Genomic DNA, 16357 nt, shown 5'->3' with positions numbered 1-16357 from the left:
GCTTATTTCTTAAATGGTGTTTTGTATACTCTTCCTATCTTTATTTATACATGGACAGTGACTGGTTTATTTAAGTATTTGAGTCTTCAAAGAATATGTGTATATTGGATCAAAGATACCTATCTAAATTGCACAAATAAAAAATTCATAAATCAGTAATTGATCGTAACCCGAATAGATAAGTTAGGAAAAGAAACATAAAAGTCGAAATTATTGTGTGGGTTCACTTAGTGTGGGACTGTGTGTACCAGATTAAGAAAGATTTGGTAGCTTGCTCCAAGGGCTTGAGTGGTCTCTCTCTCTAAAGAGTTGGGGGGTTGGGTAACAGTAAACACATGATTTTTCATAAAAACTACGAACCTTGCGCTTAATTTATAAAGTAACTGCACTTAACATATAAAATAGTTGCACATTCGTGGTCCTGTAAATTGCGCCCCCTACGGGATTCTAAGCCAAGACCATAAAACTGCAGTTACATCATAATTTAGGTGCAAACGGTCCGTAATTTTTACGTTAAACGAGGTTTTTATTTGATCCTAATGTAAAGCATATACAGTTGAGTTTTCTGTCTATACAAATGCTTTCAGGGGCCTAATGTCGAATGACACATTTCACATTGGGGCACAGGTGAGTTTTCTGTTGGGTTATAAAAGAGCATAACACGAAATCAAGAATCCTAGAAAGAAATTCATTACCTATAGGCTGTAGCAGGACCGCGTTAAATTTCCTGATCCGCTCGCCCCACTTAGTAGCAGCTGCGGATATCTAAAAAAGAAGGCACGACAAAGTGTAAACCTCCAGTGTGTTATTCAAAGTTAAAAAAAGTGGTATAATGTATCCAAATACAAATATATGATCTGGCTGGAGGGCAGGGACCAATGCCTGTCTCTGATTATCATATCAAAGAGTATAGAATATAAAAATGTAACCATGTTTTTCTTCTTTTTTTTGTTTTCTGAATCTACTTCATCTTTTTCCTGGCTTCATATAAGTAGCCAGCGATCACTACTGCAGCAGCAACAGCAATCCCAAAAGCACTTTGTGCTAATATGGTGCCATCTTTGACAATCGTCTTGGCACCAGGAGGGGTGAAACCTAATTCGGAAAGTTTTTTGTGTGACTCTGCGTAGTCTTTAAAGAAGGCGTCTTCATCCTGCATGTGGATATGACAAGACGATGGTTACAACGTTTGATTATAAGATTATGACAAATGAAAAGGGCCCTGCAGGAGAAGTAGAAGAAAACTTGACTGCAATGGTAAGAGCAATTAGGCAGTTTAACAGATGGAGACAATGTTACCAACAAGAAATAGCAAAAAATTGATATGATATGTTGTCATGGCTGAGAAACTAACCAAACCTGATGCATGATAGGGGGTTGATCCTAGCCGGTCCAAAGGGGAAAGAATATTTCCGAGTTACTGGGTAGGTCGAAGACAAATAAAAAATTTGGTGTGTATGTGTTTTTGTATTTATAACACAAAATGTACTTTAAAATTTGAAAACAAATAAGTTTGTAGCCTTCTATGTTCTGATTAAGGTCTTGTGACTTCCATAGGTAGTCAAGAATTCTGAATCCTCGACTCCGGTTGCTATAGCACACGTAGTTTGTGACTCAGTTTTATGTGGCAGGCGCTAAAATTAGGGTTCTATATCACTCTGACTAAGAGGGATTACCTTTTTCTAGAAGATGAGGTTGAGCATATTCGTGCAAAATTCTGAAACAGATTACAGTTTCCTATATGCTTTACCTAGAATCAGTTTTAGAGAATAGCCAAGTCTAACACAATTACACAAAGGGTCCTGGAGTACTTGAATGGGACATGATTGAACTTCTTAAGCAGAGCACACCAACTTGACTGGCGTTCATCTTTTTTGCTGCTTATACACTAACTTGGCCAAGGAAAAAGAATAAATGCCTGAACATAAAATACCATGTCATACCTTAGCATAAAGCTCCACATAACGCCTAAAGTCAGGATCGTCCAACAAAGCCAAATCAGTTTTGAGTTTTAGCAAACCCTCTGTTTCCCCCTTGAGCAGCTCCCTGGTTAGATGAATGCATCACAGACATGTAAGAAGAGGGAAATCGACAAAAGCAAAATGCACAAGATGCTCTTAATGACTTACTGAAAATATGAATTGTCAAATTTTAGTGGCTCTTTAGTCCAAGGACCGTCGAAGCCTGATCTTTCAGGATGTGCCCTTCCCTGTGTAAAGCATCGGCCAAATTATACTAAAACAATTTATTTTTTTCCTTTTATTGGTAAATCCAGAACAGTGGTAAACCAATATATTACCAGGGTGTGACCGCCAGAAAGTGCTACAATATCTTTATCAGATAAACCCATCCGATAAAACACCTCCTTCAGATGTGGCACTCCTAATACCAAAAGACAATAAAGTACATCAGTTCAACTTCTAATCAGCCTGTAGTGGAAATGACATTAATCTCAAGTTTATCCAGTATATGGAGTGTTCTCTCCTAAGTCCACTGAGACAGATTTCTACAAACTTAAATCTTAAATGTGAGCAAGAGCAGGATATGCCCACAGAGAAGAATTTTAGTATACAAAAGTTAATTAGAGTCGCAATATATTTGGCCAGTATCTTAAGCATAAATGAACTTTTAATTACATCTCAACATTTTAGCAAAAGATTGGACGGTCAAAAAGCATGTGCGACAGCATAAATAATTGAGACATAAAAACCTCTAGACAAAGCAAGGACCAAGATTCAAGAACCAAGACTTTCATAATATTTTTATTTAACCTTTATTAGCATCTGGAAGCCGCCCTTCCTTTGGAGAAATCTTTGAGTCCTGAAAAAAACATGAGCCGGCTACCATTATACTGTTCATTCAATTGAAATAACATGCCAATGCACATTAACTAATTGAAGCTAAAATCATTGAAGTGAACAACGGGAGAAGTGCTTTAAGACCAGGCACAAGAGTGTTTTACATTTATCTCTGAAGATAGACTAACACTACCTTTCTGCCAGGAACAAAACTGACTGTGGGCCCACCAGTAACTTCAACTGCAACAACACCTGCAAGCTATAGATTGAAACTGGTCAACAGAAAAATCTATTGTTTATTCAGATAACATTTTTTCTGAAGAAGGATTGAATTCCACTCTAATCATATTCCACAAGTATAATCCGTTCCCAGTCTAAAACAGTTCCTACTTTCCCTCTTGCAGTTCATTGTGCGAAGTAACTTCTAACACTAATCAGCATGTCTTCTCAAGCAATTATAATTGGGGGCGAGGTGACTATAGATTGTTTAGAGAAGTATTTTCCTTTTGAGTTTTAGACAGCAAAGCAGATTTCTAGAGTAATTTGATTTCAACAGGCGAAGCCCAACTAATTCAAATACAATTTCTTTCTACTTAATAACAGCCAAACCAACCATTAAAGAGTACCATATTCTACAGTACATGAATGCTCAATTGTACAAATGTTAATTGAGACCATAATTACAAACATAGCCCTTATTTTGATAAGATCATTTGACAAACAAATCCACTCAACTTATGCAGAACTTATCCGAACAAAATGAGCTTCAAGCTTCCCTTGTATTAACCAGCAGCGACTGAAAAGCATGAAGAAGATTACCTGGTAAAGATCGGCATATGTAATTTTCGGACACTTAGACTTCACTTGTTCTGCAACCAAATAAAAGATAAACCCCCAAGAAAACTTGTAGGATTAATTTCCGATTAACAGAATTTAGCATCCATTAAAAAAACACAATAGTAATATCAAGCATATCTACAGGCAGGATGAGAAAAGTGATAAAATATTTCCGTGAAAATACTTCATTTGCATATTATAAAACGCCAAGCTAAGAGACTAATACAAGTATGCCAGTGGGGTGAACAACCAATTAACTCTATCTATGTAAACAAGTTAAACTAAGAGTATGTTTGGCAGAATTTAGAAGCTCCTTGAAACAACTTATAAGATGTTTTAGAAGAACAAATGAGCTCATAACCTCATAAGATGTTTTCTAAAATGGTTGTCATATACTTTGAAGTAGCTTAAAAACCATCTAAAAATATCTTTTAAGATGCAAGAGTTCATAAGCTCCTTCAAATAAGCTTAGTCATGCAGTCTTCCTATTACCACACCAAATACCTCGCAACAACCATGGTGGAAATACAAATAATAGCGCCTAAATGTTAAATATATTTCACTGTCGCATGCAACTATCAAACACCACTACCACAATCAATAACAACCTCCTAAACATCCAACTAGTAAGAAACAGAATCTACTATCTCATAGCATGATTCAACAAACACAAGCATTCTAATGTAACCCACACAGAAATTCTCACAACAAATCTACACAACAAAAATTCAAAAAATAAAAAATAAAGAAAAACCGAAACCAACCGCAAAATTCAAGTGCTATTTTCAGTCCACTGTTAGCACCATGAGCGTACTCCTCCTCATTCCGAATCGAACCGTTCGGACCTCCGGTCTTCGTGTTCACATCATAAGTCCCCGCATCATGCCACCTGAATCGGAAACACAATTCGAACATAGAAAAACGCAGTTCCATTAGGAGTTATCAAAAATGATCATCTAAAACAAAAATCAAACGAAAAAATCCGAGGAAATATGAGGAGAAGTGGAAAATTACGCCAAACGCAGCATGATCGGCGCGCAATTCTTGCCGGAGATGAGAGAGCGAAGCTCGCGGCGAGCTCTCTCGACATCCTTGAGGTATTCGGAGTCGACGATAACTTTCGCCATGGCAGAGAGGAGCAGAGCAACGAGAGTCGCTGAAAATGGTTTCCGAGTGAAATGAGATAAGATTTTTTCTATTTTTATTTTTCTGGAATATGTTGACTGGCGTTAATATATATGAGCTGAGAAGTGAGAAAGAAGACTGAGATTTAACTCTTTTTTTAATTAAACTTTTCTTTAGATATATTTTTAGGTTGTTGTGATTGGTGATATATGAGAGAGAAAACAGCGGGCTTGAAAAACGAGCCCGTTGATTAGTGAGATCAGCCTTCGCAACTTCCCATTTTCTTGTTTTTTTGCCCTTTTTCGGATGAGTGATTTTTGGATGAGCGATGCTAGAAGGCCACCCATAATTAATTTAAATATAAATTAATTTAATTTAATTTTTAAAATAGTATTCTCTATATTGGAGTAGTTATTTTTTTGTAATTTTTCGGTAACTTTTTTATTTTTATTAAAAAATAATTTTAAAAAATGCAAAAAAAAAAATTAAAAATTAGTACAATATAGAGAATATGATAAAATAACTAAATTCTATTTTTATTTAAAAAAATTAATGAAATAAATCAAGTATTTCTTATTGTGCCTGTATAGATTTATTGTTTCGGATTAATAAATTTTAGAATTGGTGTTCGAAATCAATTCGAATATAAGAACTTTATCACAAACATTAGTCATTCAATAATCAAATCGACACGCACATTTTTTCTGTTATTTGATTTGCTTAAAGGAAAAATCGCATTTGAGTTTTAAGGAAAGTCGCGTATCTCTGCGGGAGGGCTTATTTGTAATTTCCAGGATGCGGAGGGATTTAATTGCTAAATAAATTTGTTAATGAAGATCTAATCTCAGCCATTGGTTTTGATCCGACGATTGCGTTTAAAAGAAAGCTAAGTTAGTTATGACTAACTCGAGCTCATCGTCTTCAACACTTGATCTCAATTTTGCAGACAATATCGTGAGGTTTGCAAAGAAAATTGAGAATTTGTTTCCTTGTTTTCTGTTCAAAGACTGAGAAAACGAAGAACGATTTCTTGATTGTGAAACTCTGTTGTAATCCAAGTTTGTGTGAATAAAATAGCTCATGAGTTCTTGGCCCGTGAACGTAGATCAAAAGATCGAACCACGTAATTCTTGTGTTGATTTTTTTGTTTCTTGCGTCGTTTTCTCAACATTTTCTTTTGTTCTTCTTACTTTATAAGAGTCCATTACATTTTTATGCTCTCATGAGATTTCTCACATTTTCTTTTTGTTCTTCTTACTTTATAAGAGTTCATTATATTTTTATGCTCTCATGAGATTTCTGTCGCTTTTGACATAGTAAGACCCCAGTGGGAGGTTGCACGATGGATTATTAGCTCAATGTACATGGATTGTGGATCATCCAAGGCACATTAGCATCTGCATGATATATTTCTCTTATTCAAATCAACATCTTTCGATTCACTCATGAAATCCATGTAGTTCATGGGGAACCACCACTATATCTGAGACTCTTGCTATTTAAGACGTCAATTGTTCTACCATCATATCGACATGCATACCTCTCGGAAATATTTTATGGGAGCTTGTTTAGTAGAATGAGTAGCATAAATAAGTTGAATTTAAACTTTGTTCTGGGATCGTGATGAGGCAAGATTCGCAACTCGCAAGCCGTGATACGGATCCAAACATTTAAACACCTATAAAAGTGTGTTTGTGTGTGTGTGTTAACATTAAAATGATTGTGCTTGTAATATTATAAAATCCCAATGATGTTAAAATGAAACTAATAAAACAAGGAAATCAGCAAGATGCAAGAAACAAACGTGTCAATATACACAAGCCGCGCATACAGGGATACAAGATAGCTGTTCTTGCCAAAACCAAGCTCGAAAACACCTGGTGCCGTTACACAACCATGTACTCATAAATTGCGTGGTGCTTTAAAGGTTTTCGCGATTATCTATAAGTTTTTCCTCGAGCGAAGCACGAGACGAGAGTGGCTCACCTCGAGTCAAGATGTTTGCCACTGCAGCTCAATTTGTATCTTTCCATTCTTCGAGTCAATGAGATGGAACTTCTCGTTTATCCTTTTGTTGCTGACAACATCCGCTAGGCTGATATCAACGTAACCTAATGTTTCCTGATTTGGGGGGTTCGGCCACGGAGTATTGGAAAAAAGTCAGATGTTGAATATGTTCGCATATGTTGTATGTGCAAGATTGGTGGAGGATGATGTAACGGTAATGTTAGGTCTGTATTGACTCAGACCATCCTTCTAGGAATTTATCATACGCTGTTTGTGTTACGACAATAGAAAGGTGAATTGAAATACCTTAGGGTGCAGCAGGCCGATTCTGGTCGATGTGCTGAGTACTTCCACATGGAGCTTATCCCTCACAGGTGGTTCTTCCATCATGAATGTGAAAACCTCATCCCACCTAGGATCACGGTTCTTCTTTACTTGCTGTATAAACATTTAAAATGATCAAGATCAACCATTAAACCCAGATACTTCACTAGTACACTTACAAGCACAATATAGCACAATGCATAACACAAAGCAGCAAATAGATCTCTAAAGAAGTGACCCTTATGTTTAATGAATGAGTGGTCATTCACAGGATCACTGAATAATATATCAATATTTTCTAATTATTTCTTGGACCAGTCTTGTATAGGGCTGGTCTCCTGGGCAAGTAGGAATTTGGTAGTACTTAAATGAGGCCAAAGTCATGCGTTGATTAATTTCGCAACTAGCAGAATTGCAGGGCAGGTGGTATGCCTAACGGGATTTCCTAGTTTCGTGTTGTTTCTTCCTTTTGAATATAACTATCCTTTCTGTTTCACTAGTTATCATGCCGTGTTGATCATTGTTATGTGATTGCCCTTGACTGTATCACATAACTGTACTCAATTGATCTTGTTAAATTCTCTAAACAATTCCCTTTGTGGCACTTAGGATTATTTGCTACACAAAATATGAACAAGAAACTAAGTCCGAGAACAGAGCTAGAATAGTAAACTAGTAAAACAGTAAAGGAAAAAAGTTAATTGCAGACCTTAGTTTTTCGCTCCTCTCCTTTGCAAATGATGCGGACATATGGGTTAGTGTGGTGCTTCCCCTCAACATCTTGAGCTTCATGGACTGTAACCACTAGTGCACCTCCACCCGGTGGTGTGCCATCAGGAGCCTTTTGTACTTCACTGGATTCCTCAACATCTTTTGGCAAATCATCATCCTTGAAAGGTTTGTAGGTTAACTCGACCACAATCTGACCACGCATCTTATCATTTTGATTATCATTTGGGTCCATGTTCTTAAGCAGATCCAGCGTCAAAATTTTTGTTTCATCTGGGGGAAGGTCTTTCAGGGGAACTACGTTCATACCCATCTTATCATGTTTGCCCACCTGACAAAACCACAAAATTTCAATTTTCAAGTGTTGGACATCATAACATAACAATCTGTCTAACCTGCAATTATGTATACCTGCTCCCAGTCGTAAACAAGAAGTTCCAATGCTTGTGATTCAGGATCTTTTACTACCATGCTGAATTCTTCATTCCACTCAGGATTCAAATTCTTATGCCTCACTGTAGTCTTCTTGGATGGAGCCTTTGTTTCAGTAAGCTTCAGTTTCACATAAGGATCTGATGCCCCTAATAGATCTTTCTTCTTCAGCTTTAGTGCCCGCACAACCTTCGCGTGGAGAATCCCAACAGGCTTCTTCATAGCTCTGATGGATTAAAGTGAATTTGAATATGAACATAAGGCCCTCCAGAATGCAGGCTATTTATAATATTATTATTATATGAGAAACATACTTTGTCGGATCCAAAACTTGCACTTCAAGGGTTTTAGGCCACAGATACATGTTAGCAACTTGATCTTTGATAGTTTCCTGCAGAAAGGATTATTTCCGTCCCCCCACAGTATGGGGAAGGAATGCCCAAAATGGTTAGCACATATGATCTGACAAGTACGTATATATTACCAAATCCCAAATTTAAGAGTACAAACAAACTTTAGTACCCATTTGGCAGTCCCTGATATATAGTTTCTTTCAAGAGTTAGTACTGGCATATAGATCACTAGGGCGAGGTTAGAGTGCCCTTCAATTCAATTCCAGATTGCAAGTTAAAATCTAATGTCAACAGCATCCTTACTTTTGAACTAGATGTAAGTGAGCTTCAATTACCAATTCTTTGTGATGCAAATATAAGCTCTCTCAAGATACAACTTCTCTAAATTATTCACAACACATATCTGATATCTAGAGCTCGTCATATTTTGGTCATATATTGTAAATTCCACTCTCTCAAATAAGGCGCTTTGAGAATTGATATAATGGAGTTGTACCTGTACAAACCGATATAAGCCAGGAATTGACATGAGATCAGCCCCACCAAGTTTAAGTCCAAAGTCAACATGAGGCTGCAAAAAAATGAGGACAGGCAGAAGCCAGCTTACTACAAAAGAATATCAATAAACAGGACTTTTTGCATAAACATAAATGTGAGAGCATGTACTACATGAAAGCATTTCAAGTTCTAATGAACTGAATTATAAGTTTCCAGTGGTACCAGAGAACTAAGAAACTTTACCTACCTTGACATTTATCACAGGCAAAATAACATTACAATATTGAATATTACATTCAGTAAATATATGAATTCCACAGGTAACTTCAGTGTGGTATTCCTTCTATCCTAGTTTGACTGTTATATTCAAAATGAAGGAAAAGTGGTTCACCGACCTTCTCCATAAGAGACACAATGATGTTTGCGAAACATGGAAAGCTAGGAACAAGAGGCTTAAGGGTGATGCGGGGTAGAGCAAAGACTTGCAAATCCACAACCTGCAATATACAATTAACAGTTCCATTTCATTTATCATATTTCATTGGCTAAATAGGCAATGAGACAACAATTCATCAGATAATACATTATATAGGTAAGAAATTATTCTTCAACATTAAAATAGCTAACAACCTGAACTGTTGTTTTCAGTCCATAGGCTTTCACTGCAACAGTGACATTAGGATTTCCTGCCCATTTCAAAGCAGGCTCCATAATCAACTCCTTTTCTTCAGTAAGATAGACTTTCATACCTGCCATACAGATATTCACTGTTATGTTCCAGGGCCATGACATTTTTGTTCGCACAGCAGACTTTACCAAGAATGTAAGTCGGGAAATTACATTTACACATTCATGTTGCTTCTAATTGCTGCTATATACTCAATATTGCAACAGACCTAATAAAAGTGTAAAACTAATGGCACTTTACTTTACTGACCTTGAAAAGTAGGTGGTAGAGATCCCAGAGTCAGTGCTTCAAATTCAAGGGACTCAATTTTGTATTTTGGAATTTGTTCAGAAATAATTGGAGTAGCTATATTTTTGGCTGTCTTGCAAATTGCCTACAAGCATAAAACAATAATGCAGAAATCAATGAAAAGCTACCATATGAACCAGGTAAACCACGCAGAAGTGAGAATCAATACCTTGTCCAGGTAAGGCCACATAACTTCAAGAAACTTGTTAAGCCAGTCAAGCTTCATTCCGAAAGAGAGAAAGGGGGTGGGGAGACATCGATTACAATCTATTCAATTCTCAAGAGACTAAGTAACCAAATGAATGCAATAAGCGACCGAGTCCTCACAAACTTACACGATCATAGTCTGGATTTTTCACCCAAAAGGGTATTTCAGGTAGTAATTGTTGCAAAGTCTTAGAGTCTTGCTCAACCAAAGGGCGGATGGTAGGATTCTGTTGAAGTACAAGAGTAAGAAGCGTTTATCATGTTTGGCACCATATCTCAATTGGTCTACGCATTCCTCTTCCACATTTTTCCATTCACAAACAACATCCAAAACTTCTAAAAAATACAATATCTAGTTCGTAATGCAACAAAGCAATAAAAAACGCCAAAATGCCCGACATCATAAAGAGGCTGTAGCAGCTGAACAGTACATAGATTGCATTCCAATATATAAAAAAGGCCCCATAACCCACAGAAATCGTGATTGATTTCATCTGCCAGTATCAATAGCCATTCTGGTCGATTATGAAGAATTAGGTCGAGCTTAATTACTAACATGGGGTAGTAAAAAATTCAAGAGTTCACACCTTAATGAATTCCCATCTACAACAAAGAATTACTGAAATCTCAACCAGAAATAACTGTTTCCTACATCGCCTCTACTTCTCGGTCTATTTCAAAATCCCCTCCATCAATTAACCACTGAAACCTCTATCATATAAACGAAATATATTTCAATTATTCGAAAAATATAGATATATAAAAATCACTAATGCTCATAGCTAAAATTCACCTAAAGTTGTGCATAGCAAGCAAATTGAGTGAGTGAGTGCGTGTGTGTGTGTGTTTGAGAGAGAGAGAGAGAGACCTTAACATCGCAAGGCTGAAAGTAGATGAACAAGAAATATCCAGCAAACAATCCAGAAGAAATCCCTACTCCAAATCCACAAAACCCCATTATCATACTGACAAAACCCATCGCGAACAAAATTTGAAAACTCTTTCTCCAAATTCAATCCAAGTCTCACGAGCTCAGCTCAAATCAAACCGCGACTGCTCCCCAAAAAAATTCTACTATTTTCGAGTCCAATAATTCGACCAAGTTTCTTCTACAAGTCCTTCCCAGAATCATTTCTCTCTCTCTCTAATAGCTGTTTAATTTCCAGTAATTTCGATGGATAATATATGGTGTAATAAAATGAATAAAATTACGAAATGACCGAAAGAGCCCCCGCGGCAGACTCCGAGTAGAGCGGTAAAACGGTAAAAGTCGTGCCGTTTCGTACCCATTATGGTCATTTCGCTCTGTAGCGTGCGGCCACGTTGAGCCTTCCGCGGAATGTGTAAGAAGTGAGAAAGCGCCACTTTAATTGGGCCAAGCAAAGTACCGATTCTTTTGAATTGATTGGGCCCGGCCCGTTTTGGTGGGCCCGAATTTTTGTCTTCGGATGCAACGGTGACGTGGCGTGCGATAATGAGCTGCCACTGGGCCTTTGTACAGTGTTGATTTTTGGCAGCTTTTTATGATTGAATGATTGTTTGGTTTCTTGTATTTTTGTTAACTTGTGATTATAAATGTGTGCATGTGTATTATTCCGATTTTACTGTAACTACGATTCTGGTAAATCATGGAGTTTATTTTACATTATTGATAAAATAAATAATTAAGTATTTTTATTCCAAAAGGTAGAGATTACTTTAATCTCATTTTTTTAATTAGATGAAAAATCAAATAAAATTAACTTGAATGATATAAACAATTAAAGATTTGGAATATCTCAAGATTTCAATTTATTAAAATAAATAAGAAATTAATCTTATAATTTTTATCTATCAAAACTAATCCTTCAAAGTAAACCCCTCGTAAAATTCCTAACATTTGATTTGTAACTACGAGTCTAGTATATAATTTTTACATTCTTAACATATTTACTAAATGGGATTTTACGTTTTGATAAGTTTGATTTTGATGAATAAAATAAAGAAAATTGGTAAAATTAGAGGATAATTAAATAATTTATTTAATATTGAATTAATAGATAATTACTTAATTAAATTATTACAGTATGGGTCGAGTTATGCAAATTAGATATTTGATTAAATTAAATTATTTTAATAATCATGTTTTATAATCAAATCAAAATGTATGCTTCACAGTTTAAATAGTATTTGATTGAAGTTAATGTATTTCAATATGTTTGCGTTTCATTTTGTTTTAACTCAAATATTGAATAACTTCTTATAAATTTTGATTCTTCACCTAGACTTCCCAGAGAAGTACTCCCCCCCGTCCCACACACTTTGTTTAGGGGTTATTGCCGTAAAATACATTAAGTTTACTAATTTTCTGATTTATATCATGAGTTTTTTTTTTGCCAAAAATACATGAATTTATGATTTGTTGGTAAAAATCCCACGGTGAGTATCTCCGGCGAAATCGAAACTTATGTGTCATTTACATGGCTTATGTGGCAGTGACGTGTCATTTAATTTATTTGAGAATGATGATGTGTTGCCACTCCCCGCCCACCCACCCCTGCACCCACCCCACAGACCTCCCCGAAGCCTCTGACTCCCTCAACCTTCCGGCGACATAACCACCGTATTCTAGCCCCTACCTCCCTCTGCTCAACTCCGGCAGGCAGCACCACCACCACCCTTCGCCGCCCTCTATTTTCCTCAGCCGGACAACTCACCGCCAAACTACCCCGGCGTGCCTCCCTCTTCTCTGCTCAATTTCGACCGACAGCAGCAGTTCTCAGCCACCACTGTCGCCGCCCTCCCAACTCACCCTTCACAACACCAACAACACCACAACCCTTCCCTCCCCCCAACCCAACAGACTGTCCCCCTCCATCGCCCTCTGTCACCCCCCACCGCTGCCACTTCTCCTGCCCGGCGGCAGAGCCTTCCCCTTCCTAACCCCGCCGCCACCACTTCCCCTCTCGATCTCTGCCGCCTTCACCCAAAGTCTTCCAATTTGTAGATCTGTAATTGAGCATGGTGAAATTGGTGGTTTTGGTCGAGTTTTTGAAGAAATTGGTGGTTTTGGTCGAGGGAGAGAGACTAGAGGGCGGGCTCTGTTGGTGGAGGAGGGCGGCGAAGGGGGGAGGGCCTGCTGGTGGTGGGGCAGGGCGGCGGAGGCGGGGCTCGGTTGGTGGAGGGAGGGCCTCCTCTCTCTTCCCCCTTCGACCTATCTCCCTTCCCTCATTTCTCGCCACCCTCTGTCACTTTCCTCACCGCGCCCAGCCGCTACCGCGCCGGCGATCTTGGTCGCCCGTCACCATCTTCTCCTGCCCGACGTCGCCGTCCAAACGCCCTTTCTCCTTCAATTCACGGCGAGACAACATCCACAGATTCCAAGCTTAGCAGTGAGAAGAACAAGACTGGATTCCCCCACCCCCGCCGGCGGGCAGAGCCTTCCCCTTTCCCCAACCCCGCTGCCACCACTTCCCCTCTCGATCTTTGTCGCCTTCACCCAAAGTTTTCCAATTTGCAGATCTATAATTGAGCATTGTGAAATTGGTGGTTTTGGTTGAGTTTTTAAAGAAATTGCTGGTGGGGGAGACGGTGAGAGAGAGAGAGAGAGAGACAGGGGATGGTTAAGGGATGAGAGGGCGGCGGCGACGGCGACGCTACCGTCGCCGGAGAAGGAAGAAGGGGGAGGGGCTGCGCGTGTGGTGTGTGCGTGTGTTTGTGTGTGTGTCTGTGTGTGTGTGTGTGTGAGAGAGAGAGAGAGAGAGAGAGAGAAGTGTGTGTATGTGTGATTTGGCAATTCCGACAGCCACGTTGGCAATTCCGACAGCCACCTTAGATTAGTTTGGGCGAAATTACAACTTATGGGACATTTAAGAATCAATCATAAATTCATGTATTTTTTGGCCAAAAAAAAAGCCCATGATATAAACCAGAAAATTGACAAACTTCATGTATTTTACGGCAATAACCCCCTTTGTTTATTAGGTTGTCCCAATAATAAAGACACACTTCTAATTTTAGAAATAATTAGGGCTTAATAATTTATAATTAGTTCACACCTTAATAAATGACCAAATTTTGTATTTTTTCAATTAGTGGCCAAATATTATGTTTCTTTCTCCAAAATGACTATTTCAAAAGCGCTCTCAATACTATTTTTATTTGTACTTGTTTTTTATTTTCTAAATAAACTTGAGATATTTAAATATGGACTTTTAACAATAATATATTTTTGAACTTATGAGAGCCTAACATTATTATATTAAGTGTGAATTATTAATTTTTTTTTAATTTAAGGTTAATTACGCCAAAAATCATGAACTTTGGGTCGATTTCCAAACTTGCCATGAACTTTTTTTTAAAAAAAAAATTCCCTGAATTTAAGGACTTGAACAATTTTTCCATGCTTTCTAAAAATCCCCAAATTCAAAGCTGACATGGCACATTGTAAGTTACCGAAAAAATGATGTGGAATTACCGGACGATTAATAAAACGACGTCGTTTAGGTGTGATAAAACGACGTCGTTTTGTCATGTGTGTTGTATGTCTCTCCACTTTCTCTCTTCTGGAATTGACGCCGCCGTCGCGAATCGGAGCTGCTGCTGCGTGAAGATGAGGCGCAGCTATTGCCGCTGCCTACCGCGAATCAGAGCAGGGGATGAGCCAGAGTTCACTTATTAATTGCTCCGATTTCCTCCGTCTCCTCCGCGACTAAGACGTCTGCTAAAATTGGGGGCAGCGGTGGTGGTTCATCGAGCCCAAAGCCAACGGCCCTTCGCACCCCTTTAACATTCAGCGAATATCAGCGCGTCGATTAGAGCTACAATCAGAATCAAAGCCGCGCAGAATTTCTCTACAAATCTCAACAAGCTCGAGCTCTACTCATCGCCATTAACATTCAACCACAACTACAATGTCAATGAATTCTACAGAAGCAAATTGGACGAGAATTTGAGCTAATTGAGCGAATTGGGGCTGAAATCGTCATCGTTAGGGTTTCCATTTTCGGAGTAGTAGAGAACGGCGAGCTCGGTGAGGACGAGGACGAAGGGGAGACCAGCGAAGGTGAGGAGGGTGGAGACGTGACGGTGGGAGGTCTTGGGTCTTTGGGGCGAGGAGGGAGAGGAGGCGAGATTGGCTGCGGAGGTGGTGGGAAGGGCTGCGTGGGTACAGACCAACTGGCGCTCATGCGGTGGTGGTAGCGGCGGTAGGGGCGGCGCCGACGGCAGAGGGTGGAGGAGGAGGAAGGGGGAAGAAGACGATGGGGTTGGGGTAGGGGTTTTGTTTTTTGCTTTTTTTTTTTTTTTTTGACATGTCAATAATACACCTATGTGTCAATTTCCGACTGCCTAACTCATCGATTCCGGCTGCCATCGTGTAATTTTCATTGCCGGCAAAAGAAAAAACCGACGACGGGAGAAAAATCATATACAAATGAAAGGTTATGTATTTAGGGGAAGATTTTTTAAAATAGGAGCAAAAATCAATTCTGTGTAAACGTTATGGATTTACAGGCAATTACCCCTAATTAATTTATCTAATACCAATATTTTATTTTGAATAAAAATATTGATTGTAAAATTATAATGATCTAAGGTGCAACATTGAAAAATATATAGATGGTTGATTGTAAAAGTATAAAAGATAATTTGTGAAGGTATATAATAAAAGATTATTATTTGATGTAATAGATATTGAAAAATAAGTTTGAATTTGAATTTGTGGGCTGGAGATGTCCCAAGGGCGTTAACAATTTGCTCTAGAGATGGCATAAGGGTTGGTGAAATTTTTGCTTTTGATATCATATTAAAATTGTGCATAAAATAGAGAAAATTGAAAACAAACAGATAGAAACTTCATTATAATATTACTCCAAGTGAAAAAAGAAAAGAAGAAGAACAAGTGGCGCTAAGAGCATCTTCAACCCATATTGTCCAATTATTCTCCAAAATACATGTGATCCTATGTCCCACGATTTATTATGTCCAATCATATCCTACTTTTAATTTGTTATGGTTTTAAATTTTTTTAATTTATTACTATATTTTTCATTTTTATTTGAATTAATTATTAATTGTTAAGATTAATTAAT

The 16357-nt window shown here is 38.0% G+C and overlaps 2 protein-coding genes across 2 annotated transcripts; both read right to left on the bottom strand.

Annotated features, from left to right (window-relative positions):
- Positions 1 to 788: 788 nt before the first annotated feature.
- On the bottom strand, positions 789 to 5055 carry LOC130989314 (L-ascorbate peroxidase 3). The gene is made up of 9 exons (XM_057913275.1): positions 4650 to 5055; positions 4400 to 4524; positions 3618 to 3667; positions 2992 to 3057; positions 2772 to 2820; positions 2300 to 2382; positions 2130 to 2209; positions 1944 to 2046; positions 789 to 1153 (listed from the first exon to the last, which is right to left on the bottom strand). Exons 1-9 carry the CDS (start codon positions 4760 to 4762, stop codon positions 962 to 964), a joined length of 861 nt encoding a protein of 286 aa, XP_057769258.1. The 5' UTR covers positions 4763 to 5055; the 3' UTR covers positions 789 to 961.
- Positions 5056 to 6550: 1495 nt separating this feature from the next.
- Positions 6551 to 11627, bottom strand: LOC130989313 (synaptotagmin-1-like). Its single transcript, XM_057913274.1, has 12 exons — positions 11155 to 11627; positions 10415 to 10513; positions 10249 to 10299; positions 10041 to 10164; positions 9734 to 9852; positions 9499 to 9600; positions 9102 to 9176; positions 8567 to 8643; positions 8232 to 8478; positions 7801 to 8151; positions 7074 to 7205; positions 6551 to 6881 (listed from the first exon to the last, which is right to left on the bottom strand). Exons 1-12 carry the CDS (start codon positions 11263 to 11265, stop codon positions 6753 to 6755), a joined length of 1617 nt encoding a protein of 538 aa, XP_057769257.1. The 5' UTR covers positions 11266 to 11627; the 3' UTR covers positions 6551 to 6752.
- Between the last annotated feature and the right edge of the window lie 4730 nt (positions 11628 to 16357).

The sequence above is a fragment of the Salvia miltiorrhiza genome, chromosome 6 (assembly GCF_028751815.1).
Source record: "Salvia miltiorrhiza cultivar Shanhuang (shh) chromosome 6, IMPLAD_Smil_shh, whole genome shotgun sequence".
Lineage (NCBI taxonomy): Eukaryota > Viridiplantae > Streptophyta > Magnoliopsida > Lamiales > Lamiaceae > Salvia > Salvia miltiorrhiza.
This window is presented reverse-complemented; position numbering and strand designations above follow the sequence as displayed.

Coding starts and splice junctions, on each gene's coding strand:
- LOC130989313 (XM_057913274.1), bottom strand. CDS start 11,265: ATGGGTTTTGTCAGTATGATAATGGGGTTTTGTGGATTTGGAGTAGGG. Junction 10,514..11,154: donor TTCAGCCTTGCGATGTTAAG/GTCTCTCTCTCT, acceptor GTACTTCAACAG/AATCCTACCATCCGCCCTTT. Junction 9,177..9,498: donor TTGTGTCTCTTATGGAGAAG/GTCGGTGAACCA, acceptor ATTTTTTTGCAG/CCTCATGTTGACTTTGGACT.
- LOC130989314 (XM_057913275.1), bottom strand. CDS start 4,762: ATGGCGAAAGTTATCGTCGACTCCGAATACCTCAAGGATGTCGAGAGA. Junction 3,058..3,617: donor CATATGCCGATCTTTACCAG/GTAATCTTCTTC, acceptor TTCAATCTATAG/CTTGCAGGTGTTGTTGCAGT. Junction 2,047..2,129: donor TTTGACAATTCATATTTTCA/GTAAGTCATTAA, acceptor TCATCTAACCAG/GGAGCTGCTCAAGGGGGAAA.